This window comes from Salvelinus namaycush, chromosome 21 (assembly GCF_016432855.1).
Source record: "Salvelinus namaycush isolate Seneca chromosome 21, SaNama_1.0, whole genome shotgun sequence".
Taxonomy (NCBI): Eukaryota; Metazoa; Chordata; class Actinopteri; order Salmoniformes; family Salmonidae; genus Salvelinus; species Salvelinus namaycush.
This window is the reverse complement of record NC_052327.1, coordinates 13,556,377-13,574,121: the sequence shown is the minus strand read 5'-3', so window position 1 is coordinate 13,574,121 and position 17,745 is coordinate 13,556,377. Positions and strand designations below refer to the sequence as shown.

Here is a 17,745-nt window from a genome sequence, read left to right as displayed (position 1 = left end):
GAGCGGTTATAAACTACCCCAAAACAGGATAAAAGTCCAAGGTTGTTAGCAAAACAGAAGATTGACTCAAAATCACAATTTACTTTTATTGAAAGACTAGTACAAAAAAAGTACATCATGTATAAAACACAAAACATTGCTTTGTCTAGATCTAACTTGGTAAATAAATGCAATTGCATAGCTACAATACATGCATGAAGCACTAAAGCGAAGATTCGACTTGCAGGTCATATGCAACATTACAGGGCAAAGATGAGGAAAGTAAAATTGGAATATAGGCTACCTCAAAAATCACTGAAATTCATAGTTCAACCGGCTGGATACCTGATACAAAGATACAGGTCCAATCAAATTCTTGAACAGTATATTACAGAATAAATTACTACACATTAATGTTGATCAAATAAAAATGAGTATTGTTCCCAAAAATTCACAAATACTGTTAATTGTTCATTTCAGACAAGACTGATTGCTTTTTAAGAACTACATGAAATGCTAACCATATCACAGAACTAACCAACTTTAAATGTGAAATCTAAGTTATTACATAGTGAGAAACCAGCATCAGAATAGTCACATGGGGAAAATGCACAAATACAAATCGAAGTTTATTAGTCACATACAACATGTGCAAACGAACAGTGGAATGCTTATTTATGGGTCCTTTTCCAACAATGCAGAGATAAAATATAAGAAAAAAATTAAATAGTGACGAGGAATAAATACAGTGAATAACAAATAAAATAAACATGGCTGTATAGGAAGTAGAAAATAACATAGCTATAACAGTACACAGGAAGTACCAGTACCGAGTCAATATGAAATAAATAACAAACATTTAATTAGAAAGCCCTCAACCCCCATTGAAATATGTCCATATACATACAATCTTCCCGATAGTATGGATAATTAAAAACTGATTTTAGTGTCCTTTTTAACCTGTTTTGCATTTGAAATTGAATGAATTTAAGTGTGCTTTGGTTTTTGTTTGATAATGTAGGCTAGTATATCGTAGTTGCTTAACTAACCAAGGAATGATGAATTCTAAGTTTTGAACATGATAGTAAGTCCTCAAAAGTATAAAATGCCTAAATAACGATCAATAGAATTGACATATGTATCATGAAGTTTAAATTATACGGAAGTCCTGCAGACAAAATAAAAATAGAATATAAAAGAAAATAACAATTCCACAGAATAACAAAAAAAAAACACTGTTTTTGACAACAGGGGGGGACAGATCGAGTTGTGCTGATGTGGGTTATTTCATTGCATTGTAGGTCTAAGTTGTTGCAGTAGATCCACTATGTGTGTGGTAATGACATAATCATGTCCCATTATTGACAGTAATAAACAAAAAGGTATCCAGCTAGGCCTCTAGGAGGAATAGTTCACGATCTACAGGTTACTATTGTATTTGCTGATTTATAATATGGTGAAGACATTTTTTATATATAATATATAAATAAAAAATACTTTGGGGCATTGGGTCTGGAAAATAAGAGCAAGATTGAAAATAAGAGTAATATGCTTTTAAGGCCATGAAATAGCTTATTTGACTCATGCATCTGATCTAAAGATCTTTTGGATGAGAGGGGTTATTTCTTCGGCATTTATGCAAAGCACACTAGTGTTGCTTTACTTCATTTTTATAACCTTAGGCCTCCATTGCAAACGTTAACATAATAAGCAGGAGAAAACTCAAACTACCTATCTAGCACTAACTATTGCCTTAAAAAAGGGACATTTCACCATTTTCAACTTCATATTCATCATCTCCACCACCCAAACATCAACATACTGTATATAAAAACAGCCCATTTCTATATTTTGTACTAACAAAAGATGAGGACATAATTCGGGAAACACTTTTGAAATTGGTCGCGTTCCTCTGCCCAGGCATTGTTGACACCTGCCAGATCTTACAACACCTGGATAGGTATTTTACGTATAAGCTAACCACATAATAATAATAATATACATATAAAAGCGTCTGCTAAAATCCAGATGACATCATCCATAATAATATGATATTTTCTGGTGTGCATCTTTTTGAGTACACAAAAGAAAGAAACGCCGTTTACACACGGATGTTGGTGTGGTGCTGGAGATGGAGATGATGAATATGAAGTTTCAATTTGAACATTTTCCCTTAATATCATCCCTAAGTACCAAAACTGACAAAACACTAGCACTGCCTTCCCTCACTAAATTAAGGCTGGTGTATTGGCTGTTGGTGCTGTGAACAGGCTCTCGACGGTGGCCCATGTAGAAATACATACAGGCCCATATATACAGAATAGATAAATATAGTGTGAATGTGAATTTGTTTCACGATAATACAAGTGCTACTGTACGGCTGTTACCTGTTAATTAAGGTATTCTGCCGATCAGTCAAAACTACAGCATTTTATGTCAAGGAGAAAAACACCAAGAGGTGTCCGAACATCTGGGTTGTGTTCATAAGGCACCAAACGGAAGAAAATGGATTTGCAACACGGAGTGGACTACATGGACTTGCCCAATAATAAAATGCTCATTTTCCGTTGCAAAACGTTTTCAAACATTTTCCGTTGCATGCCCAAGCCTAATGAAGACGAACCCAGGACAATACAAGACCAGATGAATTGGGAAAAAATAGTCCATATGCCTCAATCAGTCTATAAGTTACAAAACAAACAAAATGACGGGATTCAGCTGCTCGCTGACTAAAGGCAATCAGCGGTAACTTCTTCTTGTAAGAGCTTGTAAACCAGAAGCACTCCGTAGGCTTCCTCAAAGATGCTCACACTGTGGTGCAATATCGCCAGTCTTCCTCCTCAACCTCCACTTTGGTCTGAGATGTTGTCATGATGACCTGTAGCTGAGGACTCTCTGAGCTCTCCTGGCTGTTTGACCTCACCTCCTCTTTCTCCACCTCATCTTCCTTCCTCACCACCACCTCCTCCGCCACTTCTACCTCTTCCACAACCTCCTCCTCTTCTTCCTCCTCCTCCTCCTCCAGCTCCTGCCGCTGCTGTTGCCGTTTCTTGCGGCAGCAGGGCTTGAAGAGGTGAGGGTCGATGAGCACCTCCCCAAAGCGGCCCTTGTAGATTATCCCACAACACACCTTCTGCCTGGAGGAGGAGCAAAGGAACATGAGATTATTCATGTAATACTGATACAGTTTATGCAACCATACAAGATATGGTCAATTATTGTTACAGCGACGAATGCATATGTGCATATAAAATAAATAAAGTCTTAGATGGCTCATGTTTCATTTTGTTCCATTTCTCTCTTATCTGAGTACCAAAGCATCTGGTGAAGATGAACAAGGACACTTCCAGGCTGGATATTACAGACAGTGTTTTGATTGGAGGGGACTGCGGCCTTACCTCTTCCAGTAGGTGAGGTCCAGGAAGGAGAAGACAGGGGAGCGGCTGGAGCCTGGGGAGAGCTCTGTGTCGGAGCCCTCATCTGAAGGGTTGCTGTAGCTGGGAGACTGGGCCGGGGAGGCACTGGACGTGGTGCTGTGGGCATCAGAGTCTGGAGGGGGGACGGGGACGGTAGAACCATAGATGTAGAAGGCTATACTGTAGTGTACATCATTGGGTAGACTGAAGAAGGAGTATGTTCAGATTGGTCATGTCGCACAATGTTTGAATCTCACCCTTCCGGATTATGTAGATATTTAGGCTACGTTATAAAGATACTTGTGAAATGAAAAAAATATTGTCTGACTCAGTGCCTCAACATCTGAAAAGCACTGAGATTGGGTCTTACGGTTGCATTGATCTATTACTGAATTAGCTAAACGGACCTAAAAGTGGTCAAACCTTAATATGTTTATGGGGCACTGTGAACAGGACTTACTGTTCCTCTTTAGCTCTTTCTGCAGTCGGCTGATCTGGATTGGCATGGCTCTCTTGGAGAGGGACTTCCGTTTCTTTGGCCTGGAGGAAATCTTTAGGCTGGGGCCTCCTCGGGCATCAACCACCTAGGATAGGATAGAAGAAAAGAAAATTGAAGAGAGGCAAAGTGAAGAGAGAAGTGGAGAGGCGCTCCTATCAATTTTTTTTTCTTCTTAACCATTTCCAACAGGCAGGTGAGTAGTGAGGAGCAGATATAGACAAAAAAATGTGGAGCTTACGTGATTCCAGTTTTTCTTAGACCCCACTGGGAGTTTCTTACATCGTTTCACCAGGAGTACACAGGCATTGCAGATTTCTCCAGACCGAGTTCCACATAATCTACATGTGGGGAAAACATGTAAAATATGGGTTAAGCAGGACAATGTGAACAATGTAAATATTATGGATGTTCATAATGACATTACATTTAGCTTACCAGGGGGAACACAATTTCTGACCATTTTACAGTAATTCACATGTAGCTGTCCACTCATTAGGGATAATAATATTTTGTTAATTTTCCGAGTGTGTTTGGGAGGCAGCAGTCCACCGATTTGCTGCACAGGCCCCATGTATAATTATGCACTGAGTGCTATGGAAAGAGCACTCAATGTGTGATATTTGATTGACTGCTCAGTTTATTTTTTTATGTTTTACAACGCCTGCAGTCATTCTACTTTTGCAAGAATGCATAGATGTCGAAATCTGCTATAAGGGCGCGGTAACTGTCAGAAATCCTTGCTTACCCGAAACAGCTCGTGAAGTCATTCTCGTACCGCTTGCTGTCGGTGAAGCGTGAGCTGGAGGACTTGGCGCGGCAGATGCAACAGCCGTCTAAACTCCGGTACATCTTTGGCTTGTGAAAGCCAAACATCTGTTTTCAAAAACACAAAACAGCAAAGGCATTTGCAGTTTAATATATTTTTAAAAAATGGTACAAATCATTATGAAAGAGAATGGCCTATAATAAGATATGGTTATGGTCAATTTTGTTCAAAAGTGATTTATTTGCAAAAGATTCAGCCTATGTACCAACCAGCGGAACAACAGGTTACAATTTCAATATTTCCCCCCCTCCATATAGGCTAACTATTGTAATAATGGTTGATAGACATACAATACTTTTCAGAAGTCTCGCGCGTTAAATAACATTTAAAAAAAATAACTCGCAGCAGATGAAAGTGAGCATCTGCCATGCCCTGACCCAAAAGGAGCGAATATAGGTCAGCTGTCTGTCTGCGTGTCATACAGATAATGTCACCCTACGGCCGCGCTCTTATCGTCTTCGGAGATTTGCATTGCATAGCTGCCGCAGCTATATGACCAAATATTACATATCCTTAGCTAGGACAAAATTGTAAACTCTGGTTTGATGCTAAAAGACAGACGCAGTAAATGAAATAACCAAGGCTTAAGCTAAGTTTATCTGACCTGCTGCTTGTGTGAATACCTCGTGGTGCAATAAATGTGAAGAAAATTTGGAAGAACGAGTTATTTCTCATTTGCATTTAAAGGAGAAGTATATATTATGTTGCCATGCAAACCCTATCACGATGCGTGGAAGCCTTCAAAATAATCATGCGGCAAAACCGTGAGCCGCGCCCCCTACAGTCTACTTGTTTTGCCATATAAGTAGCAGTCCTTCGGGTCTCTTGACAGTGCAGTGGCACAACCAGACAGTAGCAGGATAATACAGTACGTGACGTAACTCTACATGGCAACAGACTTCAAAGGCGGAGAGGGGGTGTGTGTGAGGGCGGGGGACAGGGGGTGTGTGTGGAGGAGGCCAGGGGGGGTGTGTGGGAGGAGGAAAGGGGGTGTGTGTGTGTGGGAGGAATGGAGCTTGTGATGTGCTAAATATTTAGAATTTTAAAGTTGTAAAACCGACTAACATCGTTTCATAAAAACGGCCTATGTTTAAAAACGAAATTAGTCGGTCATGATGAAAAATAACCTTAGCACCGAAGAAAGACTACTGTAAATCGATAGGTTCCCCGCCCACTTACACGAGGAAGCATGGTACAAGAGCAGCCTCATGCGCACCCATTTTAACTGAACATTTCAACCCACCGTCTGAGTCAATAAACTCGATTATGTCATTGACACAACCGCATTATCAAACTTTTTACATAAAATTAACATAGTCCTCTCTAAAACGAGACAATTTTGCTTTGGAATAGTCGTGTAATGTGATCTTTAGGCTACACATTGTTATTCAGGCGACGTCGCGTCACTGGCCAGTGCAACTCCAAACACCAAATGCGCACGAAGTTCAAAGCTTCAGTTTTTAACAGTGACAACGTAGGTCTACATCAATTATTTTAAAATTGTGGTTTAATCTTGCTATCATTTTTTGTTCGTCGCTATCATTTGGTTAGGCTACTACTTGTTTTGTGATAGACGCATCCGTGTTGACACAAGAGCAATCGCCCGCGTGTTGAAAGCGCACCATCTCGGGTAGGAAGGCAGGCATGATGGAGTATTACTTACGTCAGTAAGCAGTCAAATAAATAGCGGAACATGCACATTTCAACATTGCAAACTAAGTGTACTCGGAGGCTAGGAATCCACCTATTAAGAATCACAACTAAAAATGAGTTAATCGGGAAGACACTATATAACTCGAAATAAAGAGGATAAAATGCGTAGGCCTAAATCTGCTGTTCACTCATTTTTGACATGTTGCAGACTGGGTTTATTTAGTTTACGTTCACCATCAGAAGTCAACAAACAGGCATATTGCTGCAATCGTTTAATTCCCATTTAAACTAACCTATTAAATCCGGTATATATATATATATATATATATATAAATAAAAGGTTAAAAACTAATAAATAGGCTTATAGGCCAATTAATTATGTTTCTCGAACTGTGAAAAATCTGTTAATTGTTCGCCTTCAAGTGGCCAAAACAACTCGGAGCTTGCTTGTTTTGAAACCTACAATAGCCGAGCAAACTGACACAAATGTTGCACATTTTGAGAAGCCTAGACCTGAACAGTAGCCAACACAATTCTTACCTTAAATGCAAGTCGAACGTAGCTGATACAAAGTAATAACCTTTAACACGCGTCGTTACAATGTAGCCTAACTACTCTCACAATTCCACAGCATCAGATACCGTTCTCTCTTGTTGATGTCTAGCTCGCTGTGTATGGGACTTGGTAGTTGTGGACTCAGTGCGCGTGCGCTCCATCCACGCCTCCATTTTCTGATTTTCTTCAATCAACCTGATTTGCATAAACGGCTGACGTTTCATCGGGTTTGCACTCTGCTGGCGTTATAACATTGCGCGGGAACAGGGGGCTCGTCTTTCGTTGCTATGGCACGTTGAAGAATGTAAGCAAAGAGGCGGAGACAATCTTTTACTATGGAACGCTAGATGGCTTGTTAAAATGCATTCGCTTGAGTAATGGCCGTTATAACAAAACATTAGTAACTGGACTAGGTCTCGTTTAGTGGACAAGGACTCGTGTAGCTGGGTAACTCCAACATATATTTATTTAAAAGTGAGAACATACTGACATCTGACTTTTTATCAATTCAAAATCAAATCAAATTGTATTGCTATGTTGGTGTAGCGAAACGCCTGTGTTCCTAGCTCCAAAAGTGCAGTAATTAAAAAAATTAAAAAAACTCCAGCTATTTAAAAACCTCTTAAGGATCCGCCCCTTTCAAAAAATGTTCACCTAAAATGACATACCCAACTCTAACTGCCTGTAGCTCATGACCTGAAGCAAGGATATGCATATTCTTGATACCATTTGAAAGGAAACACTTTGAAGTTTGTGGAAATGTGAAATGAATGTAGGAGAAAATAACACATTATATCTGGTAAAAGATAATACAAAGAAAAAAAACGTGTTTTTTTGCAATTTTTTTTGTACCATCATCTTTGAAATGCAAGAGAAAGGCCATAATATATTATTCCAGCCCTGGCGCAATTTAGATTTTGGCCACTAGATGACAGCAGTGTATATACAACGTTTAAGACTGATCCAATGAACCATTGCATTTCTGTTCAAAATGTTGAATAAAGACTGCCCAAATGTGCCTAATTGGTTTATTAATAACTTTTGAAGTTCATAACTCTGCACTCTCCTCAAACAATAGCATGGTATTCTTTCATTGTAATAGCTACTGTAAATTGGACAGTGCAGGTAGATTAGCAAGAATTTAAGCCAATATTAGATATGTCTATGTCCTGGGAAATGTTCTTGTTACTTACAACCTCATGCTAATCGCATTAGCCTACGTTAGCTCAACTGTCCCGCGGGGGACCCACCGGTAGATGAGGCATATCCCCTCATCTACCAGCCCACAAGAGTGACCAGTTCAGCTGCCACCCTTATTGATAATATTTTATACAAATTCTTTGAGTAATGTGGCTAAAACAGGTGTACTTTATTCTGACATATTTTACCACTTTCCAGTGGTGGAAAAGGTACCCAATTGTCATACTTGAGTAAAAGCAAAGGTGATTTTAGCATGTAAATATTGGTGGTGCAAACTATATACAGTTGAAGTCGGAAGTTTACATACACTTAGGTTGGAGTCATTAAAACTTGTTTTTCAACCACTCCACAAATTTCTTGTTAACAAACTATAGTTTTGGCAAGTCGGTTAGGACATCTACTGTGTGCATGACACAAGTAATTTTTCCAACAATTGTTTACAGACAGATTATTTCACTTATAATTCACTGTATCACAATTCCAGTGGGTCAGAAGTTTACATACACTAAGTTGACTGTGCCTTTAAACAGCTTGGAAAATTCCCCAAAAAGATGTCATGGCTTTAGAAGCTTCTGATAGGCTAGTTGACATAATTTGAGTCAATTGGAGGTGTACCTGTGGATGTATTTCAAGGCCTACGTTCAAACTCAGTGCCTCTTTGCTTGACATCATGGGAAACTCAAACGATATCAGCCAAGACCTCCGAAAAAAATTGTAGACCTCCACAAGTCTGGTTCATACTTGGGAGCAATTTCCAAACGGCTGAAGGTACCACGTTCATCTGTACACACAATAGTACGCAAGTATAAACACCATGGGACTACGCAGCCATCATACCGCTTAGGAAGGAGAGGTGTTCTGTCTCATAGAGATGAACGTACTTTGGTGCAAAAAGTGCAAATCAATCCCAGAACAACAGCAAAGGATCTTGTGAAGATGCTGGAGGAAACGGGTACAAAAGTATCTATATCCACAGTAAAACGAGTCCTATATCGACATAACCTGAAAGGCCGCTCAGCAAGGAAGAAGCCACTGCTCCAAAACCATACTTTTTGGAGAGATGTCCTCTGAAACGTTTGACCCAAGTTAAACAATTTAAAGGCAATGCTACCAAATACTAATTGAGTGTATGTAAACTTCTGACCCACTGGGAATGTGATGAAAGAAATTAAAGCTGAAATAAATCATTCACTGTTATTCTGACATTTCACATTCTTAAAATAAAGTGGTGATCCTAACTGACCTAAGACAGGGAATTCTTACTAGGATTAAATGTAAGGAATTGTGGAAAAACTGAGTTTAAATGTATTTGGCTATGGTGTATGTAAACTTCCGACTTCAACTGTACCTCGTACCCCTGCACATCGACTCGGAACTGGTACCCCTTGTATATAGCCAAGCTATCTTGCTCATTGTGTATTTATTCCTTATTATTTTGTAGTTTTTTAAAAGTTTTTACATTGTTGAAGTAAGCATTTCACTGTTAGTCTACATGTGCTGTTTACAAAGCATGTGACAAATTTGATTTGATTTAACCCCTCTCCATGTAGTCTAACTCACACCAGCACAAACATATATTTTCGTGTTTACTGAGTATATCATGTACAAATAATAATTAGTATGCTTTGCTTATCTGATCGAGCATGCCTTTCTTGTACTTATATTGTATTTTTGTGGTGGGGTTTTCATGTAAGCCCTTTTGGGTTTCCAACTCACCTGCACAACCTTTTTACCGGTTTGCATCTGTACTGTTGTAGGGCAGCCCCCGAAGTGACTCTTACATGTATCTACACTCTATGCAAAAGGTTTGGTCTTTTCAGGAATTCAACCCAACCCCCATTGTCACACCTCTGAGAAGCAAATGTTATTTTGCGATTACATCATGTATGTCTGATATCTAATTAGAGATGAACTTTACAGTAAAACTATTGGTCAACAACTGAGATGCTTATAAAAAAGGGTTTTTAGATTCATTGTTCTTTTCCTTATGTTCCTGCCTTGCTGTGGTGAGATACCTACACTCTCTTTCCCTCGTCCTCTCCCATGAGTTATGGGCAAAAGCCATGCTATCTTTTTCTCTCTCTCGCTCTCTCTCGCTCTCTGACCATGCTTAGAATAATGCCTTGTAATGCTTGTTAATGCTTTGTAACTTAAGCTCTATGCCTTGTATGTGAATCCATTTATTTTACAATGTAATTCCATTCTCAGACATTTCTTAATTGCCTATTACTGTAACTCATCTATAGTGTCCTTGCATATGGCTATTTATCTTATGGAGTCAGATAATGCCATTTAATGGGCTAATTGCTTACAGAGTCGTGAGAATCATATCACCTGACAAATAAAGCAAATAGTTTATCTTAGACTTTAATCTTTAATGACACGTTTCATAAATATTCAAAGTAACAATAATACATTATTGCTTACCCTAATATCTATTTTCAGGTAATGTTAGTAGAGACTTGGTCATTGTGGCTTTGACTAAGGATAGTGCTTGCAGGACAGCGCACGAGACAGTATCTTGGGACCTTGTCAACAAAAAAAGCACATGTAATATCAATATAATATGAAGCTTATTTCTGTACTCAGTGTTTGACCTAGCAATAACAATTAAATAAGCAACATGATATTACGATCACAAAATGCAGAAAACACTTTTCTACTTGTTGACAGATAGTTTTCACAGGTCTATTGTAAGTAACATTGTATATTGTAACATTGGATGACTGAAGGACAACTTCTTACTAGGTGACGTTCAAGTAAACAAACATTCACAGTAAAAAAAAAAAAAAGCTGTGTGAACAAAATGTTCATTTAACACAAGACCATTTTCAATATTTCACTAACTTATATTTGTCAGCAAAACCAGAATGACCCCGGAGGCAAACAGTGAATCGAACAACACAGATCAATAAGTCAGGGAACATTAAGAGTCGTGCCGCTTATGGCTTCAGTAGGTAAAATAAAACTTCCAATGTACAGGACTAGGCAACTGTTGCACAGAGACAATTTCAAGAGAAAATTACATGAGTTTTTGGTAACACTTTAAATCAACTTTCATGATTAGGCATTCATAAACATTTGTATATATTTTTTTACCCCTTTGACTCCCCAATGTTGTGGTATCCAATTGGTAGTTACAGTCTTGTCCCATCGCTGCAACTCCCGTACAGACTTGGGAGAGGCGAAGGTGGAGAGCCGTGCATCCTCCGAAACATAACCCAGCCGAACAGCACTGCTTCTTGATACAATGCCTGCTTAACTCGGAAGCCAGCCGGAAAGCGACTGTGTCAGCGTGCATTGCACCCAGCCCGCCATAGGAGTCGCTAGAGTGCAATGGGACAAGAACATCCCTGCCGGCCAAACCCTCCCCTAACCTGGCCAATGCTGGGCCAATTGTGCGCTGCCTCATGGGTCTCCCGGTCACAGCACTGTGCCACTCGGGAGGCCATGATTAACCATTTATAAACTTAAGTGTTATTTGTAAGCCTTTATAAGCATAATATTTTATAACATTTATAGTTTATAAAGCATTTGATGTTTTTTTTCATGAAAGATATTACAAAGTGTTACCAAGATTTGGAGGACAAACATGTACACCAGCTTTTGAGCAGAGTAACTATCCTAAATTAATCCATTCACAATGCCCATACCATAAGAATACACATGATTGGCGGGCAGAAAAACTGTGTCTAGAGAATACACCACAGAGAGAGAAAAACAGGGGTGTATTCATTAGTGCATACCATTGAAAACGGTAGCGAAAATTAGTGTTTCTTATTGGACAAGTTCGTCCCTCCTCGTTTCGGCCCGTTTGATTCCTAGTGAATACACCCCTGATATGGCCATGCATGCATTTGTCAGGTTTATATTACCAGGGAAAGCATAACAGCAATAGGATTCAAAGTAGCCTGGTGGGCAGGTCAAAGTTCATGACCATCACTACCACCACAACTCTTTACTCCTCCCTTGTTCTTCACGGTGTGAGCTGAGACATCAAAGCTGGTTGGGTAAAAGGGAATCACTCCGCCTCACTCCTCCTTGAGACAGATCACAGTGTAGATAAGCATAAGAGGAGAAGAAAGAAAAAAACATGTTTTCTTCTGTGTGTATGTACAGTATGTATGACATTGACTTCTTTAGTGGACAAGGCAGTAGGCCTGCTGTGCTGTGGCAATATAGGCCTGCAGAAGCTGCCGTTTGGCAGTGGCTTGTTTCTGGGTTCCTTCCCCTCCCAGACACCACCCACAAATAACTTCCTCTTTTCATGAGAGTTCAGCTGTCTAGTTCTGACCAGCCCTGCTGGCTGTGTCTCAATAGTCTAAAGCCTGTGTCGCACAAAGCAATTTGGACGCAATTTCTGTTGTAGACGTAAGTTGCAGGGTTGCATGGGGAGTAATTTATTACATGTAATCGAAAAGAAAAAAAATACATGTAACTTTGATCAGCGAGAAAGTAATCCGATTACATTACGGAGTTTGGGTAATCCAAAAGTTATTTTACCCGTACATTTTGGACAGGTAACTAGTAACTAACGGATTACATTTTGAAAGAAACCTACCCAACCCTGGTTCCAAGTGACATCTGAGTCCCGAACAGAACGATATGCCAAGTCTTGTAGCTCACTGGTTGGACATTGCATCCAGTCAATTGGTGAAATAGGATCGATTTCTAGCACTTGCGATTGCAATGCAACTAAGTTGCTGGCCATTTTTGTGGGTTGACACACTGAGCAACCCAGACGCAGCTTTGTTGCAAGCATTAAAAAAATTGCGTTCAGATTGCTTCGTGTGACTTCGGCTTAAAGTAACTTCCTGTCATTGTCTCCTTTCCTTCCTCTACACTAGATCAGATAGGATTTAAGAGGTGACGATCCAATGACGAGCTTTGTGCCACACTGCTTACTTACAACTGCCAAGTCTTCTCATATCGGTGCAGAAAGGAAGGAGAGGACACAGTGAGAGGCAGTCATTAGGGCTGTGACGGTCATGTAATTTTGGATGACGGTAATTAGTCAGCCAAATGACCGCGGTCATCGTTATATAACCATATGCAGAGCAAAACAAATTATATTTATATATCTTTTTTTTAAGGGGCAATCTGCAGTTGCTACATTCATTTTGGGACTTGTGATTGAGTGATATGTACCCATTGATTCTTGAAGAATATAACTTACAAATGCCTAATTTAGTTCAAATGTTATACCTCATCAGAACCTAAAATATAAGCTTGTTTTACTCCAATGATTGTAAACAAAGTCAATCTAAACAAAACACTTTACCCTAAAACATGGTTAAAACTATAATTCTGACATCATGGATGGTCAGTCTTTGCATCCATAGCTCTGTTTATGAATTTGAGAGTGGTTACATTTCTCCAGCCCCATCCCTTAGCTTTATACCAAAGCAGGGGTGCTTTTTTTATCGTTTCAACCGCAGATTGCCGCTTTAAAGACGCACATTTTCTTTCTCCTGACTGCTGCTGCAGGGAGGGGGGCGTTGCCTAGGCAACCAAATACTAGTTTGCTACAACATCCTGCTTGTTTCACCAAGGAGCAACAAAGTTTCACCGTTGTAGAGTCCATGTTACAGCAGAAACCGACACAACAGCACAAATTCCCAGCCGTCCCGTCAGCTGTTCATTCCACCCCCCAAAAAAACATGATCATAATTTCAATGGTTATGAAGGTGATTTTATTTTCATGACAGTCTTCGTCCATAACTGTCAGTTACACGGTTATACGGTAATTGTGCCAGCCCTCGCAGTCACTCGACTCTGTTGAGGTCCTGCTACCCTGTGTACGTTGTGCATTCTGTGAATAGGGGTAAAACTCCATATCCCAGTGTCCTCAGCGGCGGTGGGGTTAGAGATCAACCCCCTTAATGAGGGCTGTCTCCAGGGTGATGGGGAACTCGTGGAGGGTATGGAGGATGCGAGAGAGGGAGTTGACGGCCGCGCGGTCCTGGACCAAAGCCGACTCCTCGTAGAGACGTGCCGTCAGGTTGGACTCGGCCAACAAGGGGAGCCACTGGGGCAGCAGCTGGTCTCTGCCAACACAGAGGGTCAAAGGTCAAATCATAACTTTCTCCACAGGCCTGTTCAGGAGGGCGCAATGCTACCTAACGTTCAGACAGAAATGCATTGTGTAAAACAAATCTGATTGCCTACCATGTGAAACAGAGGGATCAAGTCAGCTCTATTCATTACATTTCTATCTGCAATGTTCTGAATGTTCCACCTTTCTAAATACACCCCATGATTACTCTGATTAGGACGAAGTTGCCCTAAGGCAACTGATCTAAGCAAAGTTTTGCATTTATGCTATAACGGTTAAGGATTGGAATTGGCGAGAGGAAGCTGATCCTAAATCGGTGCCTATAGAGGCAACTTGTACCTGGAGCTGTTAACTAGGTCCTCAGATTCAAGTTAGGCATTTTATTTCAAATTCAACAACATCAATTAAGTGAGCTCATTCGATATGGGTTTTATTTGATGCTTTTTCCAGTAGTGGTCAGTTACCAGCTAGGTGGTCCGTCTCAGGAAAATGTAGATACAATCTACAGAAGAGTACTATGTCAAAATAAAGCACCTCAGACCACTTACAGCCCAAAATCCTCACCGAAATAACAGCGTGTGATGTAAACGAGTCAGGTCGGTGACTGTGAGGCCTTGGTGGCTCCAGGAAGGGGCAAGACTGTGGAATCCTGATAAAACCTGTTTTAAGACTAAAGAAATGTGATATTGCGCTCCAAAGGGATAACTTGAAATAACAATGTAGGTAATGAAATAATCAAAATGTTGATTTATTAGCCTATTTGTTATAAATATTTAGGTATAGCATGTGAAATCATTGTCAAAGGTTGCATACACAATTTAGATTATTGATGTATTTAAAATGATGACATTTTAAAAATGTCGTATTCATTTAACCTTTATTTCACTAGGCAAGTCGGTTAAGAACTAATTCTTATTTACAATGATGGCCTACCATATAGAATTATCAAAACATTATTTTGAACAACTCCAAAGCAATTACATGTGTTGCAGGAACCACTGACTCGCTGCATTTCTCTATTATCAAGACATGTGCTGGTAACTCTTAACTGGTTAGGACAGCTCATGAGGTGTGCTAAATATCTATCGACTAGGGGTGACTCTTATTATTAAAGAGGCTTCATGCATAGCTTTTATTTTTACTCATAAGAGTAAAATGTTTATTCTCAGCACTTACGACCAATCTTCTACTTTGTGTGGATACGGGCCCGGTCCTGCTGTCTGAGGAGTGCTCAGGGGCTTCAGGGGGAGGGAAAGTGTGTAACTCTGACTGACACAATTAACACAACCACCAGAGGGCAGGGGTGACGTTCCGATTTTCATTAGAAGGCCCTGTTCAATGCATCTATCCAAGTCACACCTGCACAAGTGGGGTCTCAACTGGGGTTTACTCTGAAGGATGCAGCGTTCTGAACACGCAGATAGAAATATGATGATCAGAGCTGAAATGATTCCCTATTCTGCATGACAGTCATATCTGTTCTACTTGTTGGATTCTGAGAATATGAAATATACTTATTCATGTCACTGAGGGAGAGAGGGTAATGTATAACGTTTACATGATATCAGGTATCCTATTGAAATATTGAGTGCTTAGGTTTAGAGGGTCTACACCAAAAGTTTATGGTTATCTGTAGGAGGAAGGTATGTGGTGTGTGCAATTAAGCTTGGAATGTGCTGAGTGCAGGGAAAGCGATCCCATGCGGCAGGCATTGATAAGGGGAGAGAACCATGGATTAGTGATGAAGGGGGGGGGTTGAGATCAGCTCAGGTCACGTTAAGGGAGAAAGAAAAGTTTATGGCCCGTATCACTTAGTGATACGTTTTTGATCTGTTTGTACAGATGTGTAAGTGGACACTCAGCCTAGGAGGAAGGGTTAAATATCAGTGCTTGTGTGAAAAGGTTTTTGTCTAATGCAGCTGTATCGATCATCTGGGAAGAATAAACTTGGTTAAGCTTTCATAGCGTCCGTAGAGTTTGAACTCTGAAAATTAGAACCTAACATACTAAATATATTGACAGTACATCTGAATGTTTTGTGATGTGACGTTACATCCTCCTGGCCCCTACCATCTCCAATGCCGTTTGAACTTTCAACTTTGACCTCTCACCTGACTCCCAGGCAGACCAGCAGCTGGAACTTGCCCTCCTTGCCGATGTTCCGCGGCGAGGCGTTGATGGCGTTGGCATAGTGACACAGAGAGTCACACAGTTCCGTTGACCCCCGCAAGTCACCCATTTGATCCGCTGTCTCCATGGAAACCACCACCTTTTCTGTGGGGGAGAGGTGCGGAGCAGGTAACACATTAGAAGGACAGGGTTCATAGAAAAATAATGACTATTCCTACACTACAATTCTAGTAATTTTATTTCTATGGCAGGGATGACCTTTGGATAACTATGGAATAAGGATCTGAGCTAAGGAGTCGGCCAAATTGAGAAGTCGTTCTATGATTTCAGTAAGTGTAAGTACTGTTCTAGAAAAATAACTGTTTGAAGGCAAAGATGAGGCTGTTTACTGTACTGGATGAATCATGCTGTGCTGCACTAACAATGAATAATGTAAAAGTGAACTTGTACTAATCAGCCACTAGATTGAGACAAGTTATATGGACTTACATTACTACACTCCACAAAGTCTGTCCACGTGCACACACACACCCACTTACCCACAAAGTCCCATATGAACACACTCCTTTGGAATAAGCGGGAGGACTTGAAACCATGTAGGAGGAACTGTTCCAGGGAGCGCACCAGCCCCTCCTCTCCACACAGCAGAGCAGTCAGGTTCCCCCTCTGAGGAGAGGAGAGGTCTTGCATTCAGAAATGTTTGGCCATATCATCACAGAAATTGGAACGCAGGTTTAGTAAGATGCACGAGTTCAATGGTATGAGAGTAGCTAATTTTCACATCCCATAAAGTGTCCTTGCAAATGAGGCACTATTGTCTCGCCTATGGTGTTGTACAATTGCCGGGCTGGAGTGTGGAGGAGTTGCATTATGGTTGCCAAGGTGACAAACCCCAACACAGGGCGATAGTATTTAGTACGCTTCAGTTCCAGAGGGCATTCAAAGTACCACGCTTCAGCTTTCCCTTCAGGTTCCAACAGCATATCAAGAATTAAAACAACCAAATCCAAAGCACTTGCTGTGAAACAATCACCCAAAGCGGTGTGTTTTTATACATTATAATTGAATGGATTTTAAGGCACTTTCTTTCCAATTTTCTTTCATTTACAATTCACTGAGGGGCTGTGTAAATCTGCAAGGCTCCTCAGCTTCTGCTGTGCCAAGGAAAGGGTAATTTATTCAAGCTGATTGATAGAGGCGTTGTCCTGGTGGCAGGGGTTAAGTGGCATCCAATTAAAATGTTATTAAGGTGAGCCACAGGCCCCATAGTAGAAATACTACCGTGATCCACCAACAGTCTCTACAGGGCTTGGTGTTTAAAGGGGAGGTCAGGGCCCGTATCCACTAAGCGTCTCAGAAAAGGTCCTAGGAATCCTGTTAAAACCCGTTTTAGGACAACAACAAAAAAACTCTTCGCTCAGAGTACGTTTTA

General features: G+C 40.4%; 2 protein-coding genes across 2 annotated transcripts in view; both read right to left on the bottom strand.

The window, feature by feature from the left end:
• Positions 1–756: 756 nt before the first annotated feature.
• Positions 757–6,998, bottom strand: LOC120066112 (SIN3-HDAC complex-associated factor-like). The gene is made up of 7 exons (XM_039017235.1): positions 6,914–6,998; positions 4,640–4,767; positions 4,133–4,232; positions 3,856–3,979; positions 3,378–3,528; positions 2,972–3,116; positions 757–2,926 (listed from the first exon to the last, which is right to left on the bottom strand). Exons 2-7 carry the CDS (start codon positions 4,765–4,767, stop codon positions 2,786–2,788), a joined length of 789 nt encoding a protein of 262 aa, XP_038873163.1. The 5' UTR covers positions 6,914–6,998; the 3' UTR covers positions 757–2,785.
• Positions 6,999–13,991: 6,993 nt separating this feature from the next.
• The window catches only part of LOC120066571 (DENN domain-containing protein 5B-like), a 64,048-nt gene continuing 60,294 nt past the window's right edge, over positions 13,992–17,745 (bottom strand). Inside the window, exons 19-21 of the mRNA XM_039017997.1 lie at positions 16,853–16,979; positions 16,295–16,457; positions 13,992–14,175 (exon numbers count right to left, since the gene is read on the bottom strand). Of these exons, the coding sequence (XP_038873925.1) occupies positions 13,992–14,175; positions 16,295–16,457; positions 16,853–16,979 (474 nt within the window). The remainder of the gene's footprint in view (positions 14,176–16,294; positions 16,458–16,852; positions 16,980–17,745) is intronic.